This window comes from Dipodomys spectabilis, unplaced genomic scaffold, assembly GCF_019054845.1.
Source record: "Dipodomys spectabilis isolate Male_0828 unplaced genomic scaffold, ASM1905484v1 ptg000039l, whole genome shotgun sequence".
Taxonomy (NCBI): Eukaryota; Metazoa; Chordata; class Mammalia; order Rodentia; family Heteromyidae; genus Dipodomys; species Dipodomys spectabilis.
This window is the reverse complement of record NW_024870716.1, coordinates 11265009-11282319: the sequence shown is the minus strand read 5'-3', so window position 1 is coordinate 11282319 and position 17311 is coordinate 11265009. Positions and strand designations below refer to the sequence as shown.

The 17311-nt window shown below is 40.9% G+C and overlaps 1 protein-coding gene across 2 annotated transcripts in view; it reads left to right on the top strand.

Annotated features, from left to right (window-relative positions):
- Fgd4 (FYVE, RhoGEF and PH domain containing 4) overlaps window positions 1-17311 on the top strand; it is a 141713-nt gene that overhangs the window by 103846 nt on the left and 20556 nt on the right. For both annotated transcript variants that reach the window (XM_042677678.1, XM_042677677.1), the window contains exons 6-10: window positions 2814-2959; window positions 3392-3548; window positions 12753-12891; window positions 15672-15730; window positions 16337-16483. In XM_042677678.1, the coding sequence (XP_042533612.1) occupies window positions 2814-2959; window positions 3392-3548; window positions 12753-12891; window positions 15672-15730; window positions 16337-16483 (648 nt within the window). The remainder of the gene's footprint in view (window positions 1-2813; window positions 2960-3391; window positions 3549-12752; window positions 12892-15671; window positions 15731-16336; window positions 16484-17311) is intronic.

Below are 17311 nucleotides of genomic sequence, written 5' to 3'. Positions count from 1 at the left end.
GTGTCACCCCTTTCAACATTCTAATTCATCCCTCCAAATGGAGAGCTTTTAACTGTATACTGCAGTTTGAACTGAGGGCCTGAGCACTGCCCTGAGCCTCTTTTTCCTCAAGGTTAACACTTTACCACTTGAACTATAGTGCCACTTCTGGCTTTTTCTTTTATGTAGTACTGAGGAATTGAACCCAGGGCCATGTATGCTAGGCAAACACTCTATGACTAAGCCACATTCCCGGCCTAATAATAACTCCTGAAAACTAAGGAATCATAATCCTTAGTAGATTGTCAATATAGACTTCCTTTGGACTGGTACTACAGTTTGAACTCAGGGGTTTGTCCTCTTACTTAGCTTTTATTGCTCAAGTATACCACTCTACCACATCTCTACTTCTGGGTTTTTGCTAGTTAATTGGAGATAAGAATCTTCCAGATTGTCTTCCCTAAGCTGGCTTTGAATTGGGATCCTTAAATCTCAGCCTTCTGAGTACCTAGGATTGCTGGCATGAACCACCAGCACCTAACTTCAGACTTCCATTGTTAAAAGAAAAAACTGCTAGGTTCTGAGTGCTTGTTACAAGAATTGGCTTCCTTATGCTACTAGAAACTTGGAATTTTATGGTAGCAGGAAGGCCTGGGCAACAAGGCCTTGCCAGTTAATTAGAGAATATGTGGCTTAGTGGTAGAATGCTTGCCTAGCATGCATGAAGCCCTGGGTCAATTCCTCAGAAGCACATAAACAGAAAAAGCCAGAAGTGGTGCTGTGACTCAAGTGGTAGAGCACTAACCTTGAGCATGGAGAGACTCAGGGATAGAGCCGTCCTAAATTCAAGCCCCAAGACTTGGGGGGAAAAAATCTCAAATTTATCTAGTAGGCTGGCTTTGAACCTCCTGAGTAGCTAGGATTATAGGCATTAACTGTCTGGCACCTGACTCCAGGTTGGATTTTTTTAAGTCAAGTGAACTTGTCTACTATTTCTGATCTTTCTGAATTTTTTTTTTTTGGGGGGGGGGTCCGGTCGTGGGGCCTGAACTCTGGGCCTGGACGCTGTCCCTCAGCTCTTCAGCTCAAGGCTAGTGCTCTACCACTTGAGCCACAGCGCCACTTCCAACTTTTTTCTTTTTTTGCTTATGTGGTACTGAGGAATTGAACCCAGGCCTCTTGCATGCAAGGCATGCACTCTACCACTGAGCCACCTTCCCAGCCCATCTTTTTGAATTTTAATGTCTTTAATGAACCTATTGGATTCTCTAAGGAGAATTCTTAATTTTGGCTTCTTTTTTTGCCTCTCAAGAAAATGCAGTGGAGATAAATTCAGAAAATTAATAGCTCTCTGGATACTATGAAGTACTAAACCTCTTTCTGGCTACATTTTGGAGGGAAAGTGTGTCTAGTGAAGTATGGCTAAGACTGTAAGGCAGCTTTAATTTTTTATTTTGTATTTGAATTTTTAATTGTAACTAATTCTAATTAAGATGTTATACAGAGGAGTTACTGTTTTATAAGTCAAGTGATAAATATACTTTTTTGTGTGTATGTAGACCATGGAGTTTGAACTCAGGGCCTGGACCCTTCCCTGAACTCTTTTCCTCGAGGCTAACACTCTTCCACTTTGAGTGGCAGTTCCACTTCCAGTCTTCTGTTGATTCATTGGGGATAAAAGTCTCACAGATTTTCCAGTGCAGGCTGGCCTTGACCCACAATCCTCAGATCTCAGCCTCCTGAGTTGCTAGGATTACAGGTGTGAACCACCAGCGTCCAGCATGAGAACAGTTCTTTTTTGAAAATGTCACCCCTTCTTTGGTTTTCCCCAGTTTCCCCCCTCCTGTTCCTGCCCACAAGTTGCATAGTTCATTTTAATTTTCTATCATTAAGATACCTGTGATTATATACACTCACTTATGTATAAGACACTCACCCCTCCAACCTTCACTCCAGTGTTTTAGGTTTTAATGCATTATTATTCACTTAAAACACAACATCTGAAAATCAACAGGACTTCTTGTTCACTCATTGGCCATATATTAAGCATCTATACCTGTTCTATTGAGAGAACTAAATCATTGCCCTACTTTTTTAGGTATAGACTATTTCAGTAGGAAAAAATAGGATTTATGTAGTAAGTACCATAGAAAACATAATCCAGCCTGTCACTGGTGGTTCATGCCTAAAAACCTAGCTACTTAGGAGGCAGAAATCTGAAAACAAAGATATACTCTCCCCCAAATAAAATCAGAAGTGGTAATAGTACAATTACTGTGATATTATATAATAAAGTATTTTTATGTCCCCAACTCTAGGTCAGAAGGGTAAATCCCATTAGCCTCAGCTGAAAATTCTCAGACATGAAAAGATGTATTACTACAGAAATGGGCACAAACTAAGTTAGAATTAAAGCTTTCTGAATTCATTGGAGGCGGGGTGCATACATGCACCAGTACTGGGGCTTGAACTCAGGTCCTTGAGCTCTTATTTGGATTTTTCACTGAAGGCTGGTGCTGTACCACTTAGCTACACCTCTATTCTAGCTTTTTGCTGGTTTATTGGACATAAGAGTCCCTCAGATTCATCTGCCTTTTTGCTTCAAACCAAGATTCTCAAATCTCAGTCTCCATGATAGTAAGGATTACAGGCATGAGCCACCAGTGCCTGGCTAACACTTCCTAATTCTTATTTATGGTTCTTCCAAATCTTTCAGATGATGTTAATTTTTTTTTGAACATTGAACTCTATTAATTCCATCAGAAGACCTAGCACAGGGCTGATTAGTTCTAACCAACAAATCTGAAGTTATCTCTATTTTCTTCTTTACTTAGGTATTTTATTGCAAGTTATTGGAAGAAGCAAACAGGGGCTCTTTCCCTGCAGAGATGGTGAATAAAATCTTTTCTAACATTTCATCAATAAATGCCTTCCATAGTAAATTCCTCTTGCCAGAGCTGGAGAAACGAATGCAAGAATGGTAAGAGGAATAGATAGAAATGCTTTGTTGTGTCTAAGGCAGGCATAGGAAATATGCTTGTAAGAAGTTATGTATGTATGTGCTGGCACTGGACTTGAACTCAGGTCCTCACTGTCTCACTTGGCTTTGTCGCTCTACCACTTGAGCCATATCTCCACTTTCAGGTTTTTTTGCTGGTGAATAGTACATAAGAGCTTCTTGAATTTGCCTGTATGGGCTGGGTTCAAACCTCAGTCCACAGATCTCAGCCTCTTGAGTAACTAGTATTACAGAACCTGGCTCCAAATCCTGCTTTTTTAATTAGCCTCACAGGAAAGCAGACATGATAAAGCGTAAGGTTTTGTGTAGAAAATGATAGATTCATCTCAAATTCTGTTCACTGTTCATTCTAGAAGAAACCATACAACCTGTTTTTCTTTTTTACTTACATAGGGAAACCACTCCCAGAATTGGCGACATCCTTCAAAAATTGGCGCCATTCCTAAAGATGTACGGAGAGTACGTGAAAGGGTTTGACAATGCAATGGAGCTGATTAAAACGATGACAGAGCGAATTCCCCAGTTTAAATCCGTGATTGAAGACATTCAGGTAACAGGGACAGCTTTGGTCATGCTAGTGAATTTTTCTATATGAATTCTATGGGGAGATCTGGAGGTTTGTCTGAAACCTGAAGACAATATCTATTCTTCTCTGCAAGTCATACATGTAAAATTAAAGCATTATTGAGCAGATGCCCCATTCTGTTGAATTCTCCATTTGTTTTTGAAACTAGTTGAGGCTTTATTAGATTCTACATTGATTTACAAAAACAGCCAGGTGCATGGTATACACTTGTAATCAAAGTGCCTCAGAGTTCCAGGCCAACCTACATTACCTACTGAGACTCCTATCTCAAAAAAAAAAATTACTATTTTTCTAAGTGAAGTAAGTTCCAAGTTCTTGCCTTTTTTTTCCACATTCTATCAGTGTTGGAAATATAAAATATATGAAGAAGGATTATTACAAACCCCAAGGCTTTGGAAATCTCATTTTTTTTGGCCACCTTTCAGATAGGCTCTCGGGCCACATACAGTCCTGGAAATCATTTGACAGGATAGACATACATGATTCTCATTAGCTGTCCTCAGTCATCTGCCTGTATTGATAATTTTGTATGACTTGAGCTTGATGCTCTAAACAGCCAAGTTCCCCAAGGCTATATCTAATATATACATATATATGTGTATATATATATGTGTGTGTATATATATGTATATGTTAGATATATAATACATATATATGTAAATATATAGAGATCCTGATTTTCTATTTTTATCAAACTTGGGCAATATATTTTAGTAATATTGTAGTAATTTCCATTCTTTAGTCAAAATTCAACATTGTTCATAACTTACTCTGATATAGTTTAAATAGAAAGGGGAAGCCAGGCACTGGCTTACACCTGTAATCATAGCTACTCAGTAGGCTGAGATTTAAGGATCACCTGGGCAGACAAGTCCAAGAAACATAATTCCAATTCAGCCTGTGGTGTTCTAAAAAGTGCTTCTGTGGTACCTTTTGAATTCCTCTTATTTTAGAACTATATTTTATTTTCCCATTAAAATGCAGCTGAGATTATCAGATGCATCTTAATTTAACATAGCTTACTTCAGATCATTCTAGCCTAAGTTCTGGTGAAGTATACACAATTTGTTCTAATCCTAATATGTTCCTTCCCTCATGCTCAGTGCTATTAGTACAATGTGTAAGTGTGTGCAAGTGTGCGTGCAGGTGAGCTAGATCCTGGGCTTGAACTCAGGGCTTAGGTGCTGTTCTGGACCTTCTTTTTTTAAGGGGAATACTCTTCCACTTGAGCCACACCTCTACTTCTAGCTTTTTGAGTCTTTTTTTTTTTTTTTGTCAGTTGTGGGGCCTGAACTCTGGGCCTGGGCTTCTGACTTTTTCTGCTTACGTGGTGCTGAGGAATCAAACCCAGGGCCTCGTGCATGCAAGGCAAGCACTCTACCACTGAGCCACCTTCCCAGCCCCCACTTCTAGCTTTTTAGTGGTCATTTGAGATAAGAGTCTCATGGACTTTGCTATTAGGCTGGCTTTGAACTCAGCCTATGGAGTAGCTAGGATTATAGGTATGAGCCAGTGGCTCCTGATTATTATTTTGTGTACATTTGAAACACTATTATGTTCTTAAAAATCCAACTGTAGAGTGGGCTGGGAAGATGGCTCAGTGGTAGAGGGCTTGCTTTGTATGCATGAGGCCCTGGGTTCCATTTCTCAGTACCACATAAGCAGAAAAAAACTGGAAATGGTGCTGTGGCTCAAGTGGTAGAGTGCTAGCCTTGAGCTGAAGAGCTGAGGGACAGTGCCCAGGCCTAGAGTTCAGGCCCCATCACACACACACACACACACACACACACACACACACACATTCAACTGTAGAGTGCTGTATAGTTATATTTTATAAAGTTAAAGGAGGATATGAAAAAAATGTCTGTGTGTATAGTGTCTGTTAACATATACCTGTTTTCAGCATGGAGATGATTATTGTTTCTTTTATAGTAGACCACCCATTGTTTTTAATCTGAGAAAACTTGCCTGTATTTGGGACTTGAATTCAGGGCTTTGTGCTTGCTTAGCTTGCTCATTCAGCTGATGCTCTATAACTTGAACCATACCTCCAGCCTGGCTTTTTGCTAGTTATTTTTTACCCAGGCTGCCTTGAATTGAAATCCTCTGGATCTCAGCCTTCTGTATAACCAAGATGATAAGCATGAGCCACCAGTCCCAGATAAATGTCGTTCATTTTCCTTTAATTTTGTTTTCTCTGTTTTTTAAATTGTACAATGTGTAGTCATCATTCTTGGATGTTTCTTTTTTTATTTTTTTTTGGGTCCGGTCGCGGGCCTGAACTCTGGGCCTGGGCGCTGTCCCTCAGCTCTACAGCTCAAGGCTAGCGCTCTACCACTTGAGCCACAGCACCAATTCCGGCTTTTTTCTTTTTGATTATGTGGTGCTGAGGAATCGAACCCAGGGCCTCAGGCATGCAAGGCAAGCGCTTTACCACTGAGCCAACTTCCCAGCCCCTCTTGGATGTTTCTTGATTCTTCTGTCACCTCATCTGTTATTGAACCCCTTTCATTTCAGTTACACTTTTGAATCCCAGAATTTTCATTTGATTCTTTTCTCTGTCTTCCTCTTTCTAATCATAGGTCTCCTCCTTGAAAAAAAAATCACCATTTTCATACATTGTTTTCATGCTCCTTCACTTCATTAAACCTTATTTCATTGCCTTGAACATATTCAAAACAGGGACATTGATGTTCAACAGCTGGACATATGAATGCAATTCTTTTTGCTCCTTTATCAGTTTTCCTTCATCTTTGCATCTCTTTTTCTTTCTTTCTTGTCTGAGACTAGAATTTGATAACTCATTGTTTACCACTCAGGTGGTAACCTGAGCCACACCTTCAACCCCTTCCTTTCTCATAATTTTGTCCTAGCCTTGGGGCTTGAACTCGGGTACTAGGTGCTGCCCCTGAGCTTTTTTTGCTCAAGGCTAGCACTTTACCACTTGAGCCACAGCTCTACTTCTGGCTTTTTGATTGGTTAATTGGAGAAAAGAGTCTCTCAGATTTTCCTACCTAAGCTAACTTTGAATCAAGATCTGCAGATCTTAGCCTCCTGAGTAACTAGGATTACTAGTTATTCAATATTCAGTTGAATATTGAATATAATAAAAGCTGTCACTCCTGTAGTGTGTAGTCACTGTTGTCTCCACCAAGCTGTTTTGGTGAGTATTATTTTGTTTATTTGTGAGTCTGGCTGTCTAGGAGCCCATATTTCATGGGTTAGTTACCAGGCCAAACAGCTGGTTGACAGAGGTGCTCAACTACCTAGAACTAGTAAGCTTCTTTCCCAGGTTGACAGACTTGACCTTCAAAATCAGGTCAGGTCTCACCAGACACATGACTCCCATCTGTAATTCTAGCTGCTCAGAAGGCTGAGATCTAAGTATCATGATTCAAAGCCAGCCTGAGCAGGAATGTCCATGAGACTTACCTCCAATTAAGTACCAAAAAGCTACAAATGGAGCTGTGGCTTAAGTGGTAGAGAGCGATCTCAAGCCTTAAGTTCAAACACTAGTACTAGAAAAAAAAAAAATCACGTCTCTAAAACCTTTCATATCTGCCAGCCACATGTATACAGGCTCAGTACAGCAAGGAGAAAATTTTGCCTTGAGCTCTACAGTCTCTTCTGGTAATTCACATTTCACAGCCAAAAACAACTCGTGACAGGCAGTCATTGATCCACCACACCCATCCAGCTCAGTATTCCTCACTTCTGGTGGGCATATTTCTCTGTGTGAGTATTGCCCACCTCTCCACATTGAATTCTCCCCTCTTAGTCTCTGCATAGAAGGCTGTGTCCTCACAGCCTGTACTACCTTTATATCAACAGGCTTGGGGATCAGAGCAGTCCCAGGCTAGAATGCCTCAGATTCTGTGTTCATAAAGCTTTTTTTATTTTGCTGTTGTTGTTTGTGCAAGTTTTGGGCTTGAACTTGGCTTTACACTCTTCTTTAGCTTTTTCTACTCAAGGCTGGTGCTCTAGCACTTGAGCCAAACCTCTACTTCCTGCATTTGCTAGTTAATTAGAGATAAGAGTCTTTTGGATTTGTCTTCATGAGCCAGCTTTGAACCAAGATGATCAGGTCTGAGCTTCTTAAGTAGCTAGAATTACAGGTGTGAGCCACCAGTACCCAACTGGGTCTACTTTTTGATAGAGAGGTTGCTAAGACTGAAATTTGGGGACATGGTTTGCCTTCACATTCTGTTCATTTCCCCAGTGACATTGTCTTAACTATTAAGCCAAACAGATACCTCTAGAGTCGGGTGTCCATAGTGCAGACTTCCACCCCAGTCTAAAATTTCTAATGTCTGTGTGCTATTTACATGAATCCATATAAAGAACTTGACCAAACATTTAATGTGCTCTGTTTTGTTGTTGTGGGGTTTTTTTGTTTTTTGTTTTTTATTTTTTTCTTTTGCCGGGCCTGGGCACTGTCCCTGAGCCTGTCCATGCTCAAGGCTAGTGCTCTACCACTTGAGCCACACCACCACTTCCAGCTTTTTCTATTTATGTGGTACTGAGGAATCAAACCCAGGGCTTCATGCATGCTAAGCAAGCACTCTACCACTAAGCCACATTCCCAGCCCCTGTGCTCTGTTTTTATCATTAGATCCAAATCAATGTTTCCATCTGACTTTGTGCCTTTCACAGACTAGGAAGTAATTCTGATATCTGATTGGTCAGAATCAATGACCCCAGTAGGCTTGGCAATGTGGCTGTGTGTGTATGCGTGGGGAGGGCGTTGTGGGGGCTCAGTGGGAGAGAGAGAGACAGAGAGCAGGTACTGGGGCTTGAACTCCCAATCTCTTGACTTTTGCTCATGGCTTGCATTCTACCACTTGAGCCACACTTTCACTTCTGACTTTATGCTGGTTAATTAGAAATAAGAGCCTCATGGGTTTGTCTGCCCTGATGGGTTTTGAACTACGATCCTCAGATCTCAGCCTTCTAAGTAGCTAGTATTACAGGTGTGTCAGACACTGGTACCCTACCTGGTTTTATTTCCTCATACGTATTTATTTTCCTGAGAAATGATGAGTTGAATATATGGAGCCTAACACCCATTACATAGCAATTCCTCACTAGTTACCAGCACTGATGTTGGTAGTTTTAGGTGTGGGAGGGTTGAAGACTTTTTAAAATTATCTTTATGTAGTTGTACAAAGGGGTTTCAATTTAACATAGTAATTTATAAGTGCAAGGCTTCTTGATCAGTGTTACCTTCCTTTACTCTCTACTTATTGTTTATCAAAACTTACCTTCTTTTGCAGTATCTATCTTCTCCACATTATAAGGAAATAACAGGAGCTAAGGAGAGTTCTAGAGTCAGATCAACAGGCCTCAGGCCCTTCAGGTCACTTGTTCTCAGAAAACACTAGAATTTGGAGGAGTCACCATTTTTTTATGTAAACAAAAATTATGCATCTGTAATATTTTCATGGTGTACACAATAGATCAATTAGGGGAAATCAAATAATTAAATTTATAAACTTAGTATCTTATACTTCATTAAGGGAAGTTATTGTTTCTCCAGTTTCCATATCAATTTTTGGGCCCTGATTATTATTTTTTTTTTTTGTCCTGGGGCCTGAGAAACTCTGGGCCTGGGCACTGTCCCTCAGCTCTTCAGCTCAAGACTAGTGCTCTACCACTTGAGCCACAGTGCCACTTCTGGCTTTTTTTCTGCTTATGTGGTGCTGAGGAATTGAACCCAGGGCCTCATGCATGCAAGGCAAGCATTCTACCACTGAGTCACCTTCCCAGCCCACCCTGATTACTTTTTTCCTCATCTACAATAACAACTACTCAGTGAATTTCCCCATAGGTTCCTAGAACCCTATTGCTGTAGATTCATCTTGTAGCTTAGATTATGACAGCACTCTTGTGCACAAAAACCTCATTTTCCAAAAAAGCCTCCCTGTTTCCTTTTACTAAACATATGGTCAGTCACCACTGCCCTCCTGTTCCAGGACTTCTTTCTAGTCTTTCTCACTTTCCTTCCCACCAAACTGTGTACTGTAGGTGCTGCTCAGTGCTCTCCTGATGAAGCCTTCAATCATTTACTTGAATTGAATGCAAACACATCTCCTAATAAAGCATTCAGTACCCACCCCTCAGTGCCCTGATCATAGTATAAGTTCAATAAGAATTTAAATGAGATTTCTGCTTTGTATAACATGAATAGCACATCCTGTTTTCATCCTTTCTTCACTTGCAGACAAGGTGTACAAGCTTAATTTTGCCCTAAGAATTGGACTTTGGTTTTAATGAAAAATGTCTGGACCTAATGAAAACTAAAGTTTTCTGACAGATAGTAGGATGCCCAGATCTTGTCTCTCTCTTCTATGGAGTCATTTTTTTTTTTTGGTTGTTGTTCAATTCAGTTCATTTAGGATACTGTTACTATGAAATACTTCCTGCCGAATCCTAAGATATTTCATATTGTTGTGCTTAGTGGTCCTATTAAACAGGTGTGTCTTTAGAAAAATAGCTGAAGAATTATTTCATAATGTGACTTTGTAAATCCTAACAGTTGCTAATTAAAATGGCTCCTGACAACTTGGAATTTTCTTTTTTTTTTTTTTTTTGGGTCCAGTCGTGGGGCCTGAACTCTGGGCCTAGGCGCTGTCCCTCAGCTCTTCAGCTCAAGGCTAGCGCTCTACCACTTGAGCCACAGCACCACTTCCGGCTTTTTTCTTTTTTTTTTGGTCTGGTCATGGGGCCTGAACTCTGGGCCTGGGCGCTGTCCCTCAGCTCTTCAGCTCAAGGCTAGCGCTCTACCACTTGAGCCACAGCGCCACTTCTGGCTTTTTTCTTTCTTTGCTTGTGTGGTGTTGAGGAATCGAACCCAGGGCCTCAGGCATGCAAGGCAAGCGCTTTACCACTGAGCCATCTTCCCAGCCCAACTTGGAATTTTCTTGCTTAAAATTCTACTTTTTTTGTGGAGGTGGGAGGGAAGGGATAGTAGAGGAAAACAAAGGAGGAAGGCAACAATGCTTGATAAGAAATGTACTCGTTACCTTGCTCATGTAACTGTAACCCCTCTGTACAGTATTTTTTTTTTTTTGGGGGTCCGGTCGTGGGGCCTGAACTCTGGGCCTGGGCGCTGTCCCTCAGCTCTTCAGCTCAAGGCTAGCGCTCTACCACTTGAGCTACAGCGCCACTTCTGGCTTTTTTCTTTTTGCTTATGTGGTGCTGAGGAATCAAATCCAGGGCCTCAGGCATGCAAGGCAAGCGCTCTACCACTGAGCCAGTGGTACAGTATTGTACAGTATTGTTACAGTACTGTACAGTATTGTACAGTATTGTTACAATAAAAATGTACAAAAAAAAGAACACTAAAAAAAAATTCTACTTTTTTGTGGGGAGGGGCGTTTGGAGGGAGTGCAGGACAGTGGTGCTCATACTAGGACCTGAAGTCAGAGCCTCACACTGCTATGGATGATGCTCTTCCACTTAAGCCACATCTCCACTTTGGGCTTTTTGGTGGTTAATTGGAGATAATAGCTGAGCTTCCTGAGTAGAAACATTATAGGCATAAGCCACCTGGTTTCTGCTTGATTTTTTTTTTCCCCTTTCTGTTTCTATACACAATGTATACTCTTCAGACTTTAATGCTATAAAAATAAAGGGGTATTTTAAAATGCCTATTCTGTAGCTCCTCTACCCCAAATTATGATTTTTCACCCCAAGTTCTGATTTCATAGATTGGGATAAGATTCATAAATGTGCCTTTTTAAATTTTTTATTGCTGTTATAAAGGTGATGTCCAAGAAGAGTTTACGTTTGCATAAGTCAGGTAAAGAGTACGTGTTTGGGTCTGGGAGTGTGACTTAGTGATAGAGTGCTTGCCTAGCACTCATGAAAGAAGCCCTCAGACCACATAAACAGAAAAAGCCAGAAGTGGCGCTGTGGCTCAAATGGTAGAGTGCTAGCCTTGAGCAAAAAAAGCTCAAGGATGGCACTTAGGCTCTGAGTTCAACCCCTAGGACTTGGAGAGGTGGGGGAGGGGAGGAGAAAGAGAGAGAGAGAGAGAGAGAGAGAGAGAGAGAGAAAGTTCTTTCTTTAAAAAAAAACAAAAACAACCAATCCTGGGGCTTGAACTCTGGGCCTGGGCCCTGTCCCTGAGCTCTTTTGCTCAAGGCGAGCACTCTACCACTTGAGCCACACTGCCATTTCCTGCTTTTTTGAGAGGTTAATTGGAGATAAGAGTTTCCTGCCTGGGCTGGTTTTGAACCATGATCCTCAGATCTGAACCTCTTGAGTAGCTAGGATTACAAGCGTGAGCCACAAGTGCCTGGCTTATGTGTACCTTTCTTTTTGGACAATGCCACCCCTTCCCTCTCTCTCTCTCCCAGTTTTTCCCTCCCATCCCCACCCAGAAGTTCATAAATGTACATTTTGTATGTGTATGTGTGTGTATATGTGTGTGTGTGTGCATGTGCTTGTTCTGGGGCTTGAACTAAGGGACTGGGTACTGCCCCTGAGCTTTTGCACTCTACCCAGCAAGCCATAGTTTTGCTTCTACCATTTTGGTGGTTAACTGTAGATAAGAATTTCAGAAGGGTTGGGAAGGGGAAACAAAGGAGGAGGCTACAATGCTTGATAAGAAACGTACTCATTACCTTGTAATTATAACCCCTCTGTACAAAAAACAACAAAAAAGAATTTCACAAACTTGCCTGCCTGGGCTGACTTTGACTTTGATCCTCAGCTTGCAGCCTCCTGAGTAGCTAGGATTACAGGTGTGAGTCACTGGCAAATCTGCATTTTTAAAGCCTCTTGGGTATTGCTAATGAAAGTTAGGCTCAGCTACAATATGTACACATTGTTCTTGATGAGAGTTTATCATATAGTGAGTCTTTTGTTGTCTTGGTATATATGCCAATACTAGGGCTTAAACTCTTGGCCCCACTGTCCCTTAGCTTTTTTTGCTGAAAGGTAGTGTTCTACCACTTGAGCAAACAGCTCTACTTTGGCTTTTTAGTGGTTAATTGCAGATAAGAGTCTCAGATATGTCTACCAAGGCTGGCTTTAACCCTGATCCTAAGGTCTCAGTCTCCTGAGTAGCTAGGATTTCAGGCATGAGCCAGTGGCGCCCAGCTAAGGGTTTTTAAATGACTAATGCGATTTTGTAATGTTTTCTTTAAACTCTGCTCACTTTAGAAACAGAAGGTCTGTGGGAGCTTAACTTTACAACATCACATGCTAGAACCTGTTCAGCGGATTCCACGGTATGAGATGCTTCTTAAGGACTACCTAAGAAAATTGCCTCCTGACTCTCCAGACTGGAATGATGCAAAAAGTAAATGTTTTTTATATTTTACATCCCTCACTCCATTATAGGATAACCAAACTTACTTGTGGGTCCGGTATTTGACCATTTCTTTGGTCAGATATTGCTCTCAAAATAATTACACTGGAAATTATAATTGTCACCTCAGTCAGGCAAACCACTTTGGATAATCCAAGTCACAGGTTGGGAGTAGTGCAAATCACATTTCCTGCTCTGAGTTCACATTAATCACTAACTGAAATATAAAACTGCAGACCTAGAGACATCTGAAACAGCAATATACAATTACCTTTTTCCAGAAAGAGCACAATCATTTGAAATCACAAGTGCTGCTGTTTTAATTAGATAGGTTGATGCAGAGCAAGAAAGCTAGGATGACATTTATCCTGTAAAAATAACCTAAGCAGAGTTGGCTTTACCTACCCTAAGATAAAACAGGAAACGATGCCTTTTGTTGTCTAATGACATTGGCCTCAAGAAAATTTACTCCAATTACTAGTTTGGTTTTTTTTTTAATCAGGTTGAAATGAAAGTGACTGGTGGTTTTGTTTTGTTGTTGTGTGTGCCTGTCCCTGGGGTGTAAACCCAGACGCTGGAAGCTGTCCTTGAGCTTTTTTATTTAACGTTTGTGCCCTACTACTTAAGCCACTGCTCTACTTCTGACTTTTTGGTGATCACTTGGGAGATAAGAATCCATTGGGTTTATCTGCCCTGCTGACTCTGTACCGTGATCTTCAGACCTCAGCCTCCTAAGTAGATAGGATTACCTGTACAGGTATGAGCTACTAGGTTTCAGCTGGGGGGTGAGGGGGTTTGTTTGTTTGTTTTGTTTTTGTTTTTTGTATGAAGGCTTGAACTCAGGACCTGTTTTTTAAGTTGCTCTTGGTTTAAGAAAAGAGGAGCAGAAAACATTATCTTTGGCCTGGGAGCCATTTTCTTGTTTTGGAAGTAGAAGGTCTCCAGTATGTTTCACTCACCATCCAAATGACTCAGTGACCACAGAAATATCTCTTTCCCCTTTCTCCCATATGGTTGTGAATTTGACTTCCCATCTTCCCCTTGCCTTCTACTTTCTGGGAATTCTGCCACATCCGCCATTTTCCACTCATCTAGCCTGAGTGCTAGGCTTTAGTGGCAGAGCTATCAGTAGATTAGAGGTGGAATCATGGATTCCTTCCAAGGATCACTTGGTCAGTGGCCCCATCCCTTCTTACAGTTTCTCCCTCTTTCTTGGATTCTGTATTTGGTACAGGATTGCACAGAATTGCCCACATCTGGACAGTTCTCAAACATGTAGATGAAAAGGCTGTATTTTTCCTATATGATACCTTTTATCAAAAATGAAAATGCTCCAGGCACTGTTAGTTCATACCTGAAATCCTAGCTACTCAGGAGGCTGAGATTTGAGGATCCCAGTTTGAAGCCAGACCAGGCAGAAAGTCCATGAGATTTACTCCAATTAGCCAGCAAAAAGCCAGAAGTGGAACTGTGGCTCAGGGGGTAGAGTACCAGCCTAGAGCAGAAAAGTAAGGGATCGCAAAGTCTCTGAATTCAAGCCCCAGTACTAGCACAAAACCAAAAAAAAATTTTTTAAGAAAGTTATGGACAAAGTAGGACAATTTATTGCTCTTTTTGCCTTCCTCTTGCTACTTATACATAAAGGTCTAAAGAAATTTAAAAAAAAAGAGCTTCTAGAGACCTAAAAACAGAAGGGGCAGGAGCAGAGTGCAAAGACAGCAAATGTAGGCCAGAAGCCATGGGTTGTTGTGGTAACGGAGTTAAATAGGCCAGTGTTTGCAAGACGGAAAGGAAGTGAAACAGGATTTAGAACTAAGACTTATTCCTTTGGATTGATCCAACAGCAGCCCTTGACTTCCTCTGCAGTGGCTGGAACTCCTACAATGCCTCTGGCAAAGAATTTCTTCCCAGGCTGGATGCTAGTAACTCACACCTATAATCCCAGCTAGTCTGGAGGCGGAGATCTAAAGATCTCATTCAGAACCAGTCTGAGCAGACAAATCCTAGAGATTCTATCTCTAATTAACTACCAAAATGAAAGAACTGGAGGTCTGGGTCAAATGATAGAGGGCTGATCTTGATTGGAAAAAGCTAAGCAAGAGTTCAAGATTGAGTTCAAGCCCTAGTACTATACAAAAATAGAGAAAGAGAAAGAGTTCCTATTCCCCAGCCTAGAACTGTCACATATTTTCCCACATGAAGTTTGGTTATGCTTAGTAATTTTCCAAAGAAAAATGTAATATATTATTTACTGCCTTTGAAATGTGACCAAACTTTGAGTCAAAAGACTTAGATTTCATTGAGATCCAGTAACATATGATGACCCTGGACCAACTGATTATGATCTTGGTAAAGTTACTTGTTCCTCACTTCTTTCATCTACCAAACAGAGCTAATGTCACTGTAAGACCATTTAAGGTTGTATAAGAACTAATTAGTATACAGTAAGCCCTATTAGGTCCCCTAGGGGAGATGGTTCATGCATGCCTGAAACTGTACATTGTGCTTGTTAATTTTTTTCTAAGACCTATGATGGACCAAGTATGGCCTGTGAGCCTATTTTTTTTTCCTTTTATATGGAGCTGCCTAATGTTTAAGTACTCACTCCGCTTACAAAGTTTTGAAAGTAATCCAGTTTGTAAAGTGGAAGTTGCTGCTATTCCCCTGGTATTTCAGATTTCTTTTTATTTTGGTGGATAAGTTATTCAATTACTCACTAGCACAGGAAGTACAAAGCATATTTATTTCCTTTTCTTTTTTTTCCCATTTAGAATCACTTGAAATTATTTCTACAGCAGCAAGCCATTCTAATAGCGCAATAAGAAAAATGGTAAGTGGTTTGCAGAGGAGACAGGAACCTTCTGGACAGACAATTGTTAATGACATAGCCTAATACTGTCTGTAGGTTTGAACCTAGTCAACAGAGGTGAACCAAAAAAACGTTTGCAAAGTATGTCTAGTGTTCTCTGGAATAAGCCTCTCTCTGGTTTCCTTTTGTTGATGCATTTTAAAAATGCATCAGCCAGACACTGATAGCTCAGGCCTTTATTCATAGCTACTCAGGAGGCTGAGATCTGAGGATCACAGTTTAAGGCCAGCCCAGGAAGGAAAGTCCATGAGACTCTTATCTCCAATTAATCACCCAAAAAGCTGCAAGTGGAGCTGTAGCATAACTGGTAGAATGCTAGTCTTGAGCAAAAAAAGCTCATAGACAGCAGCTAGACCATGAGTTCAAGCCTTAGGATTAGCACACATGTGCCACACACACACACACACACACACACACACACACACACACTCAAACACACAAACACATCTGCTTATTCCCCACTCTTCTGTTCTGCAGATTGTAGTCACAGTGATAGTACTGTTCAGGTTACTAAGGTAAAAAACTTCCTTGTAGTTGATCTTGCTTTATTTTGTTTTAATTTTCCAGGAAAACCTGAAGAAACTCTTGGAGATTTATGAAATGTTGGGAGAAGAAGAAGACATTGTAAATCCTTCTAATGAACTAATAAAAGAAGGACAGATCCTCAAACTCGCTGCTCGGAACACCTCAGCACAAGAACGCTACCTTTTCTTAGTGAGTATTGAATACAGTGACAGAAAATTCCTGAAAAAAACATTTTCTGAAAGCATCATATACATCCTGGAAAAGTAGGATGCTTGCTTGCTCCTCAAAGTTGGTACCGCTAACTTGGTTTAGTTGGCCCTGTCAGGATTCCGTGTAAGAATATTCTTTTTTTTCTTTTTTCTGGCCAGTCATGGGGCTTGAACTCAGGGCCTGGGCACTGTCCTTGTGCTTCTTTATTCAAGGCTTAGACCCTCCCCCTTGAGCCACAGTGCCACTTCTGGCTTTTTCTATTTATGTGGTACTGAGGAATTGAACCTTGTGCTTCATGTATGCTAAGCAAGCACTCTATCACTGAGCCACAATCCTAGCCCCCATATGAGAATATTCTAAGTAACTGCTTTATTGTTTTCTATACTTAATGGTAAGAATCTGCTAAGTAGCACATAGTAAAGTCAACTTAGCCTTTCTGCAATCGTAGCCAACAGTGAAAGAATGGTATGCTTTCTGAAGCCCTCTTTTTTGATGATTTTAATTGTCTCTTTTCTTTCATTCTTTTTTGTTGTTGTTTGTTTTTGTGCCAGTACTGGAGGAACTCAGGATCTCACAGTCTTGCTTTTCTTTTTCACTCAAAGCTGGCACTTGAGCCATACCTCTCCTTCCAGCTTTTAGCTGGCTAATTGTAATTAAGAGTCTCTCAGATTTGTTTGTATGGGCTTGGAACCTCAATCCTCATATCTCAGCCTGATGAGTAGCTAGGATTACAAGCATGAGCCACCAGTACCCCTCTCTTCCTTTCATTCGTGTGTGTGTCTGTGTCTGTCTGTGTGTGTGTGTGTG